This window comes from Peromyscus californicus, unplaced genomic scaffold (genome assembly GCF_007827085.1).
Source record: "Peromyscus californicus insignis strain IS unplaced genomic scaffold, ASM782708v3 Scaffold_1__1_contigs__length_55948999, whole genome shotgun sequence".
NCBI lineage: Eukaryota > Metazoa > Chordata > Mammalia > Rodentia > Cricetidae > Peromyscus > Peromyscus californicus.
The window spans coordinates 19,078,343-19,094,030 of record NW_026294492.1 but is presented as its reverse complement, the minus strand read 5'-3'; the positions used below and the strand labels follow the sequence as shown (position 1 = coordinate 19,094,030).

Genomic DNA, 15,688 nt, shown 5'->3' with positions numbered 1-15,688 from the left:
CCCTCTGAGCATCCCTTTATCCTGCGTGTAAAACAAGACTGCAGACTGAGGCATAGACTGTCTCCTCCTCTCTTTGCCCCAGCACTCCACGTTCACCCGAGCCACTCCAGAACTTCTGTGTCCTTCGGAATGTCCCCTAAAAGTTTATACACTGAAGCACCCTCATGCATATCCGGGCAGCAGTGGCCCTCTCTGAGGACAGACAGGGGCTCGGAACCTCCAAGGGCCCCCTCTCTAAAGACACACATGGACATCCAAGGGGGATCTGGATAGCCAAGTTGTTCCACAGTGTAGAAAAGCAATGTCCCCGTCAAAACTGTTTCCCTTTCAGAACCAAGCGGGCTCTGCTCCCCTATAACTGCCCCCTAGAGTGGAGGTAGCTTCTGCTTCCCCTGGCTAACTTTCCTTCACAGCACTCCATGCCAATTGAGTTGTGGGCTGTGAGCAATCTACCTCTACCTCATTATCCCTGGCAGGAAAACGAAAAAGAAAGGAGACAGAAGGCTAGCCCCTGGGCCGGGTGGGTCAGGAAAGCCCCCTTAGAGAAGTGCAGGAGGCTGTGAAGAGCCCAAGTGTGACCTCAGTATTGTTTCTGCCTATGCTGCCGCAGGTTAGCCGAGGAGCAGCCCGGACACAGGAAACTCAGGTGAGTAGTGTGTCCTCGCCTTCCTCTTCCCTTTCTTGCTTCACAGGTCCCACGCCAGAGCAAGCCTTCCCTTACAGTTGGAATTTTCTTGAAAGAACCCAGCTGCTCCTTCTCCTCCGCTCCCCCACAGCTGCCGCTACTGGACCTGTTTACTGGTTCCAGGCAGTGGCCTGTCTTGCATCGCGTGTCTGTGGCCCCGGGGGGTCGCCAATGGCACTGACTGGAGCGGGTGGCAGAGTACCAGCCGAGAGTAGCCACCTCCCCGGGCTGCCTCTGCCTCTGTAGTCCTGTCCTCTGTGTCCACTGTACCCACAGCAAGAATTCCCCTGGGATCCTGTCACTCAGCACTGCCTCCTAATGGGGTCCCGACCCAGCCACACTGACCACAGAGAGCCAGGGAGTCAAAGGACAGACAGACACTCTTCTGGTCTTAGGAATGAGTCTGGCGCTTTTTTTTTTTTTTTTTTTAAACTGTAGTCTTGATGCAACTTCCAAATTGGCTTTATTTTCTTTTTTTCTTTTTTCTTTTCAAGACGGAGAGTCTCACTATGTAGGCTTGGCTGTTCTAGAACTCAAGAAGATCTGACTGCCCCTGCTTCCCAAGTGCTAGACTAAAGGAGTGTGTCACCACGCCTGGTCTCCACTTCTTATTTTTATTTGTTTTTTGGGTTTTGTTTTTTTTTTTTCTGGTTTTTCGAGACAGGATTTCTCTGTGTAGCTTTGTGCCTGTCCTGGAACTCACTCTGTAGTCCAGGCTGGCCTCGAACTCACAGAAATCCGCCTGCCTCTGCCTCCTGAGTGCTGGGATTAAAGGCATGCGCCACCCCCGCCCAGCCACTTCTTATTTTTAAAAATTGGACATCCTTTTCAGTTACAAATCTTCAGGGTAGAAAAAAAAAAAAAAAAAAAAACAACCCAGGGCCATGGCACCACCAACCGGAAAAGGGACTTTCTCAGATAGCCTTCTAAGAATGACATCTCAGAGCTGCCTCTGGGCTGAACTGGTCCCCACCCTTCCCGAAAGGTCAACCTGCATGCACACTTGCTTTGCTGAGCTGGCTGCAGGTGGGCCAGCACCAGGGTACTTCTGCTCGGTATATGCAGATCAGGCCCTTCCTGTGGCAAGCCCAGGCTGCCGCATGCTGCTGGTGAGGTCAGGAACTGACTCAAAGGCCTTCAGGAACCTGCTGGGTCCCCTCTGTCCCTAGGGGGGACACTGGGGCACACTTTCTTCCCAAGAAAGACTGCGTGGGAAGGAGATTTGTGAGCACCAGCCAGCCTGCTCCTTCGGTGCACACGAAGGCGCCAAGGACTTGGTGCCAGGACTGGAATCGGCTGGTGTCTCTGCCTCCCCTACTGTCTGTCCTCGGACCCGTGTCAGGAGTCATGAGGAGCCAGCAGTAGAGACAGATGAAAAGTGCCACACACTGTGACATGCTCTCTGCCTCCAGGGGTTCTCTCCCCTCCCTCTGCCCATCTCCTTGACCGCACCCCTCCCCTTCCAAACCTGCCACTGTGACCCAGTTTCTTGACATAAGCAATGACCTCAGAAGGCACACACTGTCACCCCACCCCAACCCTGTCCCACCAAAAGAGAAAAGGCAGCTACATGCAGTTGAAGAGCTGAGAGCCCCGGCCCCACCCTCCCTGCGGATCTGCTGGTTCCCAGCTGTTGGCATCTTTGCCCTGTGCCCCCAGTGTGCTTGTGACTAACAGTCTGTCTTGTCCAGGCACAGAGGCCGAGGAGGAGCACGCTGGCTGGCACCCACAAGACAAGGGAAGGTCTTCCCCCAGAGGCGCATTCCTGTCCGTGCTGCTGCTGCTGCTGCTGCTGCACACCTGGACCGGGCTTGCAGGCTGCCAGACTCACTCAACCCCCGGGAGAGAGGAGCCAAGCCTATGGGAAGTGGGAGGGACTGCCCGAGGCCCCAGCTGGTGGGCCTCCGTGCATAGCCCTGCATGTTCTAGCATCTGCACTCCTCCCTCAGGGCATGGTCTCATCTCTGCGTCAGGAATTTACCAGGAGGTGGAAAAGAAAAGAAAAAGCGCTGAGCCGGTGTGTGTGTGTTCCTGACCTAACGGGGTTCCTCCTGGCGTCTGGCCAGCACAGGGTACGGGCCCCCTGGTGTGGGCACACAAGTTTCTTTCCTACCTTTGACCTTTAAAAAACCAACAGGTCTTCTGTCTGTGCAAAGAAAGCTGCAGGCCTTGCTCGGTTCTACAGACATTAACACCCTGGCCTCAGTGCTAAAAATAGTCCCGTCTCCGCCCCCCCCCCCCCTTCCTCTCTGAACTTCCGCCTGCACAGTGCTGTGCTATACTGTTGCTCCGCAGCCAGGAGGAAGGCAGAGGACTCTGTGGTCCAGTCACTGGGGGAGGCAGCAGCGTGCTAAGTGGCCGAGCTGGGGCTGGCAGCCAGGGGGCGCACTGCGTGGGTGCTGCTCATGCGTCCTCTCCCCTGGGGTCCTGTGGCACATGTGATCACCAAGTCCAATTCACATTGATATTTTTTTTCTTCCTGCTCCCTGAGCTCCAGGATGTTATTTTTAGTAGAAGAGCTACTATAAATATTTATAAAGGGCAGTGACTGGAGGGAAGAGAGAGGGCCCACAGATGGCATTGCAGCATCCGATACCCACCTCTGCAGACCCCTCCCCTAATTTTGAGGTGTGTGCAGAGGCCACACATGGATGGAGTCCCAGGAGAGTCTCCTCAAGGAGCAGTTGGGAGGACAAGGGTGGATGCTGCTGCGTTCTTTCCCCGCCTGTCTCTCTCTCTCCCCGCCTCACTCCCGGTTCTAGCTGGAGTGAGTCAAGGCTGGAGTGGGAGAAGTGATAGGGACCTTGCTGAGTCAAGGTCCTCAGTGTCCTAGGTACTGTGTAGGAAAGGCATGGATTACCGCCACTGTGAGAGCGAAAAGGAAAATGGGAGTTGGGAGCTGGCTTCCGCTCAGCTGTCACAAAAACACTTGGCTCCCTGACACACGTGTGGTTGGTTAATGGGCAGAGCGCAGGACCTTGAGGACCAGCAGGGGCTTGAGCAGCCATAATCACAGTGAAAGGCTGACCACACTCAGGGAAAGGGGATTCGGGCTTACGGAAGGCCAGTGGGGCAAAGATGAACACTCCCATGTAGGAAGATCCGGGAACACACTGCACACCCCAATGATGAAATCGACTGTAAGGGTGTGACAGCCTCACAGACAACACTATGTTGTCTATACTTACCCATCTTCACTTTTCACACTCTGTGCCCGGGAACAGGGCAGACTCCCACCTCCTGACTCCTCACACGAGCTTGCTGTTTCCCCCAAGAGACAGGAACAAAGCAAACTACCCAGGGCTGCAGGGCCAAACTGCTCTCTACCAGTCTGCTCCTTGGGAGGAGTGACGCTCACCTCACTGCAGGAAATGCTGGCCACCTCGGCCATGGAGAGGGTTGAGGGCCAAGAAAGGGTCTGGGTTCGTGCCTCTGATGCCAGCATTGGAGACATGATGTCTACCTTTGTTATATCAATTCTTAATTTCTTTGAGAGCTAGAAACCCATAGCTAAGGCCCCTGATGTCTTGGCGTCTGCTTTCAGACAAAGATCTGTACCATTGTCCTTGCCTCCCCAACCTGGAACACAGGAGGCCATTCTGTGGTGGGAACTTCCTTGTTCATTTTTCCATAGCCACTTAATTTAACTTAGGCAGATGATCTGTGAAAGACAGGCAATGGCAGGTGCTCCAGTCTGGGGAGTCCAGTCACTCTACAGTACCCTGGCCTAGATCGCTGCTGTATGTGGTATGGGAGAACCAGATGCTCCCTGGACCATCTTTTGTGTGTGTTGAGGGGAAGATTGAGATCCTAGCCGACCTGGAACTTGGGATCTTCCTGCCTCTCCATCTTGAAAGGTGAGAGGTGTGTGCCACCAACCTGGCCCTCCTGGGTCCTGAGGAAGCACCCACCCTTCTAGCTCCGGTGCGTGATTACAGCTCTCCTGAACGTCTCTTCTCACCTACCATTCTTCATCTACTGGTAGACTCCTTTCCCCGCACTGCCTGCTCCCTGCTGCAGGTGCCCACCAGCTTTAGAGAGATGCAGTTGCCATGGCAATGCCGAGTCATCTGAATCCCTGCTGCTGCTGTGTCTGGAAGCTGGAAGGGAAGGACTCCAAAGCCTGACCTCAGCCGATGCCCGCTCTCCGGGGGGTCAGGTGTTTGCTTACAGCTGGAGTGTGGGAGGTGGGTGGCCTACCTGCCTCTGGAAGACCTCTGTAGTGGCCAACCACCCACACCCTCACAGGCTCTCAGAAATGGGAAACTCCCAGCACAGGTCCTTGGGCAACCCTCTATGCTAGTAGTTCTCAAACTGAGCAGCACCCAAGTCTACTAGAGACCTTGCTGATGTCGTCAGGGTTTCTGAGCCAGTTGGCTCTGGGCTGGAGCAAGGGCTTTTCGGTTCTGTGGCGTCCCAGGTGATGTTGGTGCTCTTAGCCTGGAGACTGTGCTGCCAGCACCACTCTGAGCTTTTTTTTTTTTTTTGGTTTTTCGAGACAGGGTTTCTCTGTGTAGCTTTGCGCCTTTCCTGGATCTCGCGCTGTAGACCAGGCTGGCCTCGAACTCACAGAGATCCGCCTGCCTCTGCCTCCCGAGTGCTGGGATTAAAGGCATGCGCCACCACCGCCCGGCTACTCTGAGCTTTTATAAGGAGGAAAACAATTGCCTCCATGCAGGGAAATACCTTTTAGCCAGGCAGAAAGGGGCCAGAGTCTGTTGTCTGTTCTAGAGGAGGATGTGTTAGGGGGAACCTCAGAAATCCCAATTCTTGCCTGGAGACTGGAAGAGAGTAATGTGTGCTGGAGCTGGTGACTCCTATACTGCGTTTCTCCTTTTCTCTTTTTTTAGACTTATTTTTAATTACGTGTGTCTGTGTATGGGTCTGTGTACATACATACATGGGAATGTCGGTGCCCACAGAGGCCAGAAGAGGGTGTTAGGTTCTTTAGAGATGGAGTTGCAGGTGGTTGTGAGCTGCCCGGTGTGGGTAACGGAACCAAATATGGGTCCTTTGCAAGAGCGGTACATATTCTTAACTGCGGAGCCATCTCTTCAGCCTGGTAGACTGAATTTCTCTCTCATTTTTTAATGGTCAATAAACAGAGGGCCTGGAGAAATGGCTTGTGTCTGCTAAGAAGTCCTTAATTAAACATAATCAGCCACCACCTAGCCTAGCTCAGTGAGAGTCCTTAACCGGGTGACAGAACCCCTGTCCCAGTGGTGGAGTATAAATAAGCACGGCCACCCTAGCAGTTGGGTCGATAGTGCCGTGGAAGCGTGACCAGGCTGATACATCCCACCCACGTCTGTAAGGGTCGCTGATACCCTTGAACTTCCAGTGGGTCCTGTGGTTTCCCTGTGAGAAGAACTTTAGATTCAGCCCCCGCCTTGTGACTGGTGAGGCATCCACCCCACGGAGCCTAAAGGCCACCTGTAGACACTGGGCTTTTCGCTCGGGCCCAAAGACATCTGTCAGTCCCTAGAGGAAAAGTGTCACCCGTCATCCCATGCCAGGCACCAAACCCTAATGAGCAAGATCAGAAAAGAGTCAGTTTGGGTCCTGTGTCTGAAGCCAATGAGAGTCCTCCCCAGAGCTCAAAAACTCCCCAGCCCAGGAGTCCCACAGGAACCAGTCCTTTGCTCCCCACTGTCACCCTCTGAGGGTAGGCCCTTCTCCAGACCTCCTGCTCCCATGCAGCCTCTGCAGCTGTGCCTGGGAGAGGACCCCCTCTTTGGCCACTGCCTTCCTAGTGTTACCTGTCTGCAACTCCTTGGTGATTGGGGTGCCCGGGACTGCTGGGAATGACACCATACAGTGAATGACACCCCACGGGTGATGGGTGCAGCTCTGGGCCCAGGGACAGGAGCCAGGCACAGGTGACTATGGCCAGGAGGGGGTCTGGTGGCGTCCTCTACCTTTTGCCTGTCTTTTCCTCTTGGCGGCCAGTTGGTGTGGGTTCTGCTTTCCTTGTTGCCTAAGCAACCCCCTAAACCCCCCCCCCATGGGAACCCAGATCCCTGCTCCTAAGAGGGGACAGAGGCCCACGGAACAGCAGGTGAGCTGGGGAAGAGAAGAGAAAAGTGTAAAAGGAACAGGAATAGGTACGCAGCTGTGGGTGGGCGAGCCGTGCTCACACGGGAGGGTGCACAGGGTGCCAGAGGGGCAGCTTCCCTCACCCTGTTCCTATGCTCAGGTGAGGGCTTTCTTTGTCCAGAAGCAGCTCATTAGGTCTGGGGTTGGCTCTCATTACCATGCCCTAGCGTGCTTTGGGGACCTAACTCCATAGTCCCTGCAGTAGGTTCCCGAGCACAGGTGCTGTCCCCTCTGTCCCAGAGACCCTTATCTGCCTCTCCTCCCACTTCACACCCCGCACCCCTCCCAGCCTATCTCCTACAGGATTTCCTGGGGGCTGCATGCTTCAAGGGGGCCGCTTATCTTTGCGCCTTCAGCCATCCAGAGAGAGTGGGAATGAGATTGGGGTCATCCAGAGGCCTCGGGCCAAACTTCCCACACTGTGGGGTTTAAAGCTGGTACAGTGGGGAGGGGCCCTGGTTTAATGTTCTGTTTGCTGAGGCCCCTACCCTGAGCAGCCCAGGGCCTCACCTGGTGCTTACTGGGCTTTTCCTGCCCCCCACTTTATGACTTGGGTCTTAATCCTCTCCTGTTCGGTCGAGAGGAGACAGCTCTATGACAAGGTCACCTGGGCTGTGTTGTGCACACACAGCTCCCCTCAGAAAAGGCCTTCCACTCGGCACACCCAGGCACACCCTGGATAGGAACTTGGCTTTCAGAGCTATGTCCAAGCTAAGCCCTATGTCCAGAGAGTAGAGACGGGGCCCGATGAGGTAAAATGAATCAGACTGTAGAACTGCGGAGACATTGAGAAACATGGGTAGAGCTCACTGGTCCGGTGCTTGCCTAGAATATACCAGGCCACAGGTTCGATCCCCAGTGCCAAAACTAAAGACATCTGGGAAGGGAAAAGTGAATCCGGGTGTAGTGGTTCACACATACATCCCCAGCACTGTGACAGAGACAGGGGGATTGCAATAAGTTCACTGCGAGGCAAGATCCCATACAGTGAGACCTTATCTGTAGCAACAACGAAAACCAAGAGTTGAGCAGTTATTCATGGCGACTCCGGAAGAAGAGGAATGTGTGTTGGTTGGGCTGATGGGCGTCGATGACTGACCAAAGCAGGTGGGATTCTTCAGGGCTTTTCTGTGAAGGAAAGGGAGCCAGTGTACACTTAGTGTCTGCCGCGTGCCAGGAGTGTTTATGTACGCCATTTTGTTTAATGCTATTTGCTCACAGAGCTGCCATGTGAGGCTTATCCATCCCCAGAGCAACAAGGCTCAGAGAGGTCAAGTGTCTTGCCTGAGATCACACAGAGAGGAACAAGCCCCGTGTGTGTGCTTGACTGATGGCCCTGTGACCCCAGGCTGCTGATGTGGTAACGTTTGTGCAAAGTTTCGAGAAAGAGGAATGTCCCAAGTTGAGTTGAAGAAGCAGGAAAGGCTCAGGGGAGAAGCGCTGAACAGGAATCTGGTTTGCCCACCTCGAAAGCCGCAATGGAGGCTTGTAACGTAGCTCAGTTGGTCCAGTGTTTACCTAGCATGCAAGGAAGCATAGACTGGGTGTGATGGTACACAGCTGTTATCACAAAAACTGGGGAAATAGAGGCAAGAGGGTCAGAAGTCTTAATGTCATCCTTGGCTATGTAGGGACTTTTGAGACCAGCCTGGGCTAAAGAGACCCTGTCTTAAAAAAAAAAAAAAAAAGAAAGAAAAAAAATCGCAATGGAAGTTGGGCTTTATACTGTATGTGTGGACTCCCAACATCCTGGAAATTGAGGGAGGGTTGCAAGTTCAAGGCCAGCCTGAGCTCTATGTGAGTATGAGAGCAACCTGGGCCACAGTGAGACCCTGCTCCCCACCCCACCCCCACCCCATAAAAAGACAAAGGCCAAGCTAAAGAGATGACTCAGCCATTAAGAGCACTGGCTGCTCTTGCAGAGAACCTGGGCTGGATTCTTATCACCCACCTTCATGGTGGCTCACAACCATGTGTAACTCCAGTTCCAGGGGATCTGATGCCGTCTTCTCCTTGGGCACCTGGCACACATGGGGTACATGACATACATGCAGACAGAATACCTGCATGCCTAAAACAAAAGGGGGGGGCTACAATGGAGGAATAGCCACTCAGATTTGCTGTTAACTGTTTAAGCCCTACAACGGATAATGTCTTACCATGCAGTAGTGGTGCATGGCTTTAATCCCAGTACTCCAGGAAGCAGAGGCAGGAATATCTCTGAGTTCAAGGCCAGCTTGGTCTACAGAGAGAGTTCTAGGACAGCCAGGGCTACACAGAGAAACCCTGCCTCCAAAAAAAAAAAAAAAAAAAAAAAGTGGATAATGTCTCAAATCCTAATGCTACCCCCAGACATACCCTTCTGTGCTTTCCAATCCATTTAAACCCAACATGGACCTGCCACGGATGACCGTGTTCACTTTCCCTAGATATGGACCCTGTGATGCTAATCCCGGCAAGAAGGAAAGGGAGCAACAGCAGCCTTCCTGGGCCCATTTAGCATGCTTGCTGCCAGTGTTCAGACTGACTCCCACAACTGTCCCCGTAGGCACTGTGAATACTATCATCCCCCCGGGGACCAATGAGGCAACTCCAGCAGGGATGCTGCCTGGGGACCAAGGGGTGATGGTGTGAATCTCAGAGCTGTCTCCAGAGGCAGCTCTAGCCCCAGGAGGCACTGCCTGCCTTCGGTCCCTCCTAGTAGATTGGGTGAGGACTATGAAGCATGGTTTGTCCAGCTCACCGCTCTCAAGGCTGGAAGTCCAAGATCGGGAGGCAACTGGCCAGGACCTCCTGTTACTTCCTAGTTTGGTGGGAAAGCAGGGGGGCATGTGTCAAAGAGAAAAAGCACAAGGGACAGCCCTTGCTTTCTAACAACCCACTCTTGCAGTAACTAATCCAGTCCCCCCCCCACCACCACCAGAGAACCCACTAATCCCTCTTAGCAATCTGATCACCTCTTAAAGGTCCACAGCCTCTACGCGCTGTCCCACTGGGAACCAAGTTTGAATGTGTATCTCAGAGGAAGCAAGGCATGTTCAAACCATAAAGTGCCTCCATGCCCAACAGACTTGGAGATGCAAGACCTTGAGTCTCTTCCACATATCATTTCCTTTAAACAGGAGTCTCTGCTTAACCCGGGTGCTTTCTCTCCGAGGTCGTTCTGCATCAGGGATTAGTATTAACATCGCAGGGCCCTATCCCACGCTCGAGTTTTCAGGGCAGAATGGGCAAGTCCTAGGGTCCTCTGAGAGGTTGCCTGGCCTGACTCTGTAAGGGGACCTCCAAACTGAATCATCCCTACAGAGAGGCTGAGCGATTCCCTCTGCCATGTGAGAAGCAAGGCATAGAGCCTCATAGAACTTGACAGCTCAGGAAACTGAAGCCAAGGCCTCACGTGGGCCAGGGCCACCCAGAGAGAGGTTGGAGGCGCTCCCAAAGGGGCCGATGATGCCTTCCAAACTCCTGCCAGCACGCATCATGGCAACTGGTCCTGATGGAGGAGAGAATCCTGGGTAGGGGACAGGGTGGTGAGAACACACTCTATACCCAGCCTGAAGCTGTGAGCATCTGCCCTCAGTCCTTGCCTCCTTCACCTCATGACTGACTTCCAGAGAGGTGCTTCCAAGTCCCAGGCTTTCCTACCCCCAGAGGCCGACATTCGCGTCACAGGTCCCCCCAAGATGACATTTATCCTAGAATTGTCCTATCCAGTGAGTAGTCTGTCTGAATTTAGCTGACCAAACGAAGAGGATCCCCTTGCCCTGTGCTTACTTAAAAGTCCCCTGCAAGAGTAGGCGAACAAGCAGGGCCGATTACCACGCCTCCCACAGTGAGGATGCCAGGCCCTCTGGGAAGGAGGTGACTGGGTGGGACTGTAAAAGGCAACCAGACAAAACGACACCTGCTCGTGACCAAACCAGGGCATAGAAAAATGCTGAGGGAAGGAGAGTCAACTTGGAGTAAATAAGGCAGTGGTAACACCGGAGAGCCCGCAGTCCTGCGGCCGCATTCCATTATAGGCTGGTCAGCTCCGTTAGCATCTTTATTTAAAGAACAAACCAGCCAACCAAAGAAACTATTGTTGAAGTAACCCCGGCGGCGTTTCCTCCTGGGGGAACACTTGGCTTCCCTGGCTCCTGCCTTTGAAGCTTAGCTGTCACTGCCCTCCCTGGCAAGGCTCTGAGGTCCCTTTCAGGCTGGAGGCCTGCAGTGATGTCAGCGTTGCCCCAGCTGCTTTCAATTAAGCCCCTCGAGCTGAAGAGCAAATGACTTCAGCGAGTTGATTTTCCAAAGGGTCAATCTGATGTTGAACCAATGTGTCAAAACAAAATCAACTCAACCACAACACATCCTAAGCAAATAAATACATCTCTTCTCTCGAATTCCCTTTAAAAACTACAAGTGTGCAGCTAGAGGCGGCATGCGTGCGTGCGTGCGGCTCAGCCCTCAGGACGCAGCTCCAGGAGGGAAAGGGTGGGGTTCTGTTCCAACTCCTCTAAAGTAGGGGGCCAAGACCTGGCAACACAAAAGGGCCTGACTTTGGGGTCACCTGTGACGATGCTGGCTCAGCACAGGAGGCTGTCTGAAGTGAAGGCCGGGCCTCCCCTGTACGTGCCTTTACCTTGGAAACCGGCTGTGCCAACTGGGAAGGATGGATAGCCCACCGGAGTGGGTGGTGGCAGAGGCTAGCGAAGGGCAGTGGTGAGCCTTCAGGAAGTGGGGTGCTAGTGCCTCCACGCTGTGGGTGTCTTATTGCTGCTGGGAGGAATGCTTGGAGCCCAGTACCCCCCAAGTCATGTGGTTACCCATCAGGCTAAGGGAGTGGGTGCTGCTTTGAAGCTGGGGTCTACATTGGGAGGTAGAATAGGAGGCGGCCCAGAGTTTTATTTTGTCTGACCAAGAGAGTCTTTTCAAAAACAGCAGATTGAAATGGTGAACCGTCAAGAGATTTTACCAGACACAGACTTTAAAGCTTTCTTCTGGAAACACCGCACCTTCCTAGCTCTGCTGCTCCTTCAGTTCACATGGCAACCAGCCTGCTGTTCTTGGATGTCCCCACGGGCCTCTGTAAACACACACCTTGTTGGCCATGAGTCCCGGGGGCAACTGCTCAAGGTGCTCCATCGGCATGCGGCATCCCCCGAGACCCTCCAACACGGAAAACCTCCCTCCCCATCCCCAGGCAGCAAGCAGCCCAAAGGTGGCCACCCACTGAGAACCCACTGACCGCATCAATGCGTCAAGAAACATCCATACACACGGGCAGCCCACCCTTGTCCTGAGGTCACCCCTACAGAGCCAGGAAGGCCTGCTGCTGAGTCAGACATCACTCTGCCCCAGTCAGCTGTTCCTGGTGCCTGCCATCACCGTGCCTTCTGGTGCCATTTCTGCGGCGGGGGGAGGGGGGGGGAACTCCAGCAGCAAAAGTCCCACACCTCTAATCTACATGCAGATCATGTCATTCTGCTCAGTATAACATTTGCATAGGTAATTGTTGGAGGGTGGTGTTCCTGGAACTTGCGGCCTCAGACTCCCCTCTGGTGATAACAGGCCTGGAATGGTCCACTGGGATGGCTTGGCCAGATGCAGGGGGGAAAAAAATGAATAAATAAAAAAATAAGAGAAATGATTTAGAACTGAAAAAGCTTGTAATGCCCATACTAGAAAAGTTGAGGCGGAAGGATCACCCAGAGTTGGCTGCCAGTCTGAGTTACAGAGTGAACTTCAGGCCAGCCTGGACTATAGTGTTGAGAACATCTCAAGATAAAAAACTAAGGAAGGGGTGTGGGTGAGAGGTCATGAGGTTACCAGCCAGCCTGGCCTGTTACCTCATGGATAGTTCAGGTGTCTTGCTTTCTTCTCAGCACACCCTTGCAGACGCCCTGGGCCCGGCAGCTTTGTACCATGACTTCCACTGTCTTCCAGAAGCCAACAAGCTACCCAGGGCATGCTGGGGTTTCTTCAGATACATATATTTATAATATCTATAACATATACAGATAAAGTAGATTAAATTTCTACCTGTTAGCACTCATGAAATGATACACTAGTGTCTGATGAAGTTTGCAAATAACAATACTATTGTATTGCTTAAAAAAAAAAAAAAAAGATCCAGAGCTGGAGAGGTGGCTCATGGGAGACAGCCCTTGCTGTGTAAGCATGAAAGCCTGAGTTGGGATCACTGAGTCTACAAAAAGCTGAGTGTGGCCTTACACTGGCCTGTAACCCCAGCGCTGTGGAAGACAGAGACAGGAAGATTGTGCCAGCTTAGCTCCGAATTCAGTGAGCCTTGTCGCAGGAATAAAGGGGAGTGAGAGAGACACCTGACACTCTCTGGCCTCCATGAACAGGCACGCACACCCACCAACAACATGGACATCATATGCTCATCATACACCACATTCATACATACATAGACACACAAAGAACTTTTTATATTTTTATTTTTTTTAAAGATTTATTCATTTATTATGTGTACAGTGTTCTGCCTACATACCAGAAGAAGGCACCAGATCTCATTACAGATAGCTGTGAACCATGTGGTTGCTGGGAATTGAACTCAGGACCTCTGGAAGAACTGCCAGTGCTCTTAACCGCTGAGCCATCTCTCCAGCCCCCACAAAGAACTTTTTAAAAACACCTGTCATCAACAGTCTTCCAGAACAGTGCCCCAGACAGTGCAAACCTAAAACAGAGCTTCATACCCCACGCAAAGGAGATGGTCACTGAAGAGAGTTAGGGCACCAACTCCTGCCCTGTGGCTCTTAACAGTGGGTGAGAGAAAGGCCCATCACCAAGTCACCCATGTTGCATTTATTTTTTCTTTTGAGATTGTGACTCCTATACCCAAGCCTAGCTCTTTGCCTAGTAGGACCACCCCAGACCTGGTCTACATCTCCCACGGCACTCACCTTGATTTTCCTCCTAAACTTACTGCCCCTCCTGTGAGTGGTACCCTATAGACCCTGTGTTAGTCTCCTGGTCCTGCTCCTGTCTTTGCTCACAGGTGACTTCACCAGTGTTAATTCTTTTTTTTGTTTGTTTGTTTGAGACCATGTCTCATGTAGCCCAGGCCTGCCTTGAACTACTGATCCTCCTGCCTCCACCTACCAAGTGCCAAGATTACAGACGTATGATGCTACCACACCTGGCTTTTGATTTTGGTGTGTGTGTGTGTGTGTGTGTGTGTGTGTGTGTGTGTGTGTGTGTGTATCTGTCACAATGTATATGCACCACATGCATGCAGTATATGTGGAGGCCAGAAGAGGGAGCTAGAGTTAAAGGCAGTTGTGAAACCCCTGACATGGGTGCAAGGAACCAAACTTGAATTCAACAAAAGCAGCAAGTGCTCTTAACCACTGAGCTATTCCTCCAGCCCCTTGTTTTGGTTTTTTGAGACAGTCTAATGTAGTCCAGGCTGACCTTGAACTCCTGATCCTCCTATCTCCACCTCCCAAGTGCTGGCATCACAGGCTGGTGCCACCACCCTGGCTGCACACCTGCTTTTGAATCCCAATGCTGTTGCCTTCAAGAATGCTTTACCTCTGAATGGACAATGAAGGTAATTCCAACCTGGACTGTCGTTTCGGGTTGTGTTAGACGCCCAAGACCTGGAGTGGTGCTGGGAAATGTGGCAAATTACTATAGCTATTACAGTCCTTCCTACCCACCAGTGTTTGTACCACCCAGATGGCTCTGAAAGTCAAGGACACCAAGCCCTGGCCAGGCCCCTCCAGGCTCAGTCAGGAGGCTTCGGTGGTGGCATATGGGCACCTGGCCCTGCGGGAGCCATGCCAACACCAGAGGGCTGAGAGTCACCCGGCTGGCAAGCATGGTCAGGCTTGGAGAGCTAGTTGGTGTCCCCCACAACAGACACATGAAGACTACCTTCAGAGGCTAGAACGTGGGGTCCCAAGTACCAAGCCATACCTCTGCTCACTCCATCTTCACGCAGCAGCAAAGGCCATGTCTGGGGAGAAAGGATGGTGCTGGTCCAGGAGTACCAGATCAGGCACCCCACAGACCTCACCCCATCACTTGGTATATGCGTACCCTTCTCGGGGCCTAGCAGCTCCCTCAGTATGTAGAAGGGCTCCCTCATCCCACCCCGTCCCGCCCCAAGCCTCTGAAACACCAAGGTCTTGTCTCACAGGACGAAGGGCTATTTGCCAAACTGGAGACAACCTGCTATGAAGAGTTTACCCTTCACCGAGGATGCTGGACCCTGGTTACCCTAGGCACAGATGAGGGCGGGGGATATTCTCATTCATTCAACACTGAACAGACACTTGTGCGCATGCGTCTGGGGGGCTGCGCTCACCACTCAGGACCTGTGCAGTGCAGAGTTGGGGTGGGACTGTCTTCCTCAGTTTCCACCTTATTTCCTGAGAAGGACTCTCACGGAAGCTGGAGCTCAGCTTTTCAGGTAGACTGGTTAGCCAGTGAGCTTCTGGGATCCACCTGTCTTCACTGAACCCTGTGCTGAAGTTAAAAGCGTGCGGCCATGTTGGGTTTTTCTTTCAGTTCTGGGGATTCGAACTCAGGTCATCAATCTTGTGCTGCTAACACTTTTCCTGTCTCCCCAGCTCTGGACAGATATGCCCCCTTCTTCTCTCTCCCTCTCCTTCTCCCCCTTCCCTCCCATCTCTCAGAAAGAGTCCTATGTAGCTCTGGCTGGCCTGGAACACATTGTGTAGACCAAGTTTGCCTCACTCAGTCTTGCTCAAAGTAATCCTCCTGCCTCAGCAGGAGTGCTGGGATTACAGACATGCTACTGTGGCACCCTGCCTTAACAGTTTTAGGTACCTACTATGTGCCAGGAATCATCTAGGCCCTCGGAAGCAACAAGACTAAGCACACCTTTAGGAAGCCTCTGTCTTCTGTGTAGGATATGGACAGTAAAGT

The 15,688-nt window shown here is 52.8% G+C and overlaps 1 protein-coding gene across 12 annotated transcripts in view; it reads left to right on the top strand.

Annotated features, from left to right (window-relative positions):
• Dtnb (dystrobrevin beta) overlaps positions 1-5,807 on the top strand; it is a 193,176-nt gene extending 187,369 nt beyond the window's left edge. For 9 of the 12 annotated variants that reach the window (XM_052746038.1, XM_052746035.1, XM_052746037.1 and 6 more), the window contains 2 exons: positions 611-646; positions 2,377-2,454. In XM_052746038.1, the coding sequence (XP_052601998.1) occupies positions 611-615 (5 nt within the window). In that variant the 3' untranslated portion in view covers positions 616-646; positions 2,377-2,454. Of the gene's footprint in view, positions 1-610; positions 647-2,376 lie in introns of all 12 variants that reach the window. The other 3 variants (XM_052746036.1, XM_052746030.1, XM_052746026.1) reach the window with 3 other exon arrangements.
• Positions 5,808-15,688: the final 9,881 nt, after the last annotated feature.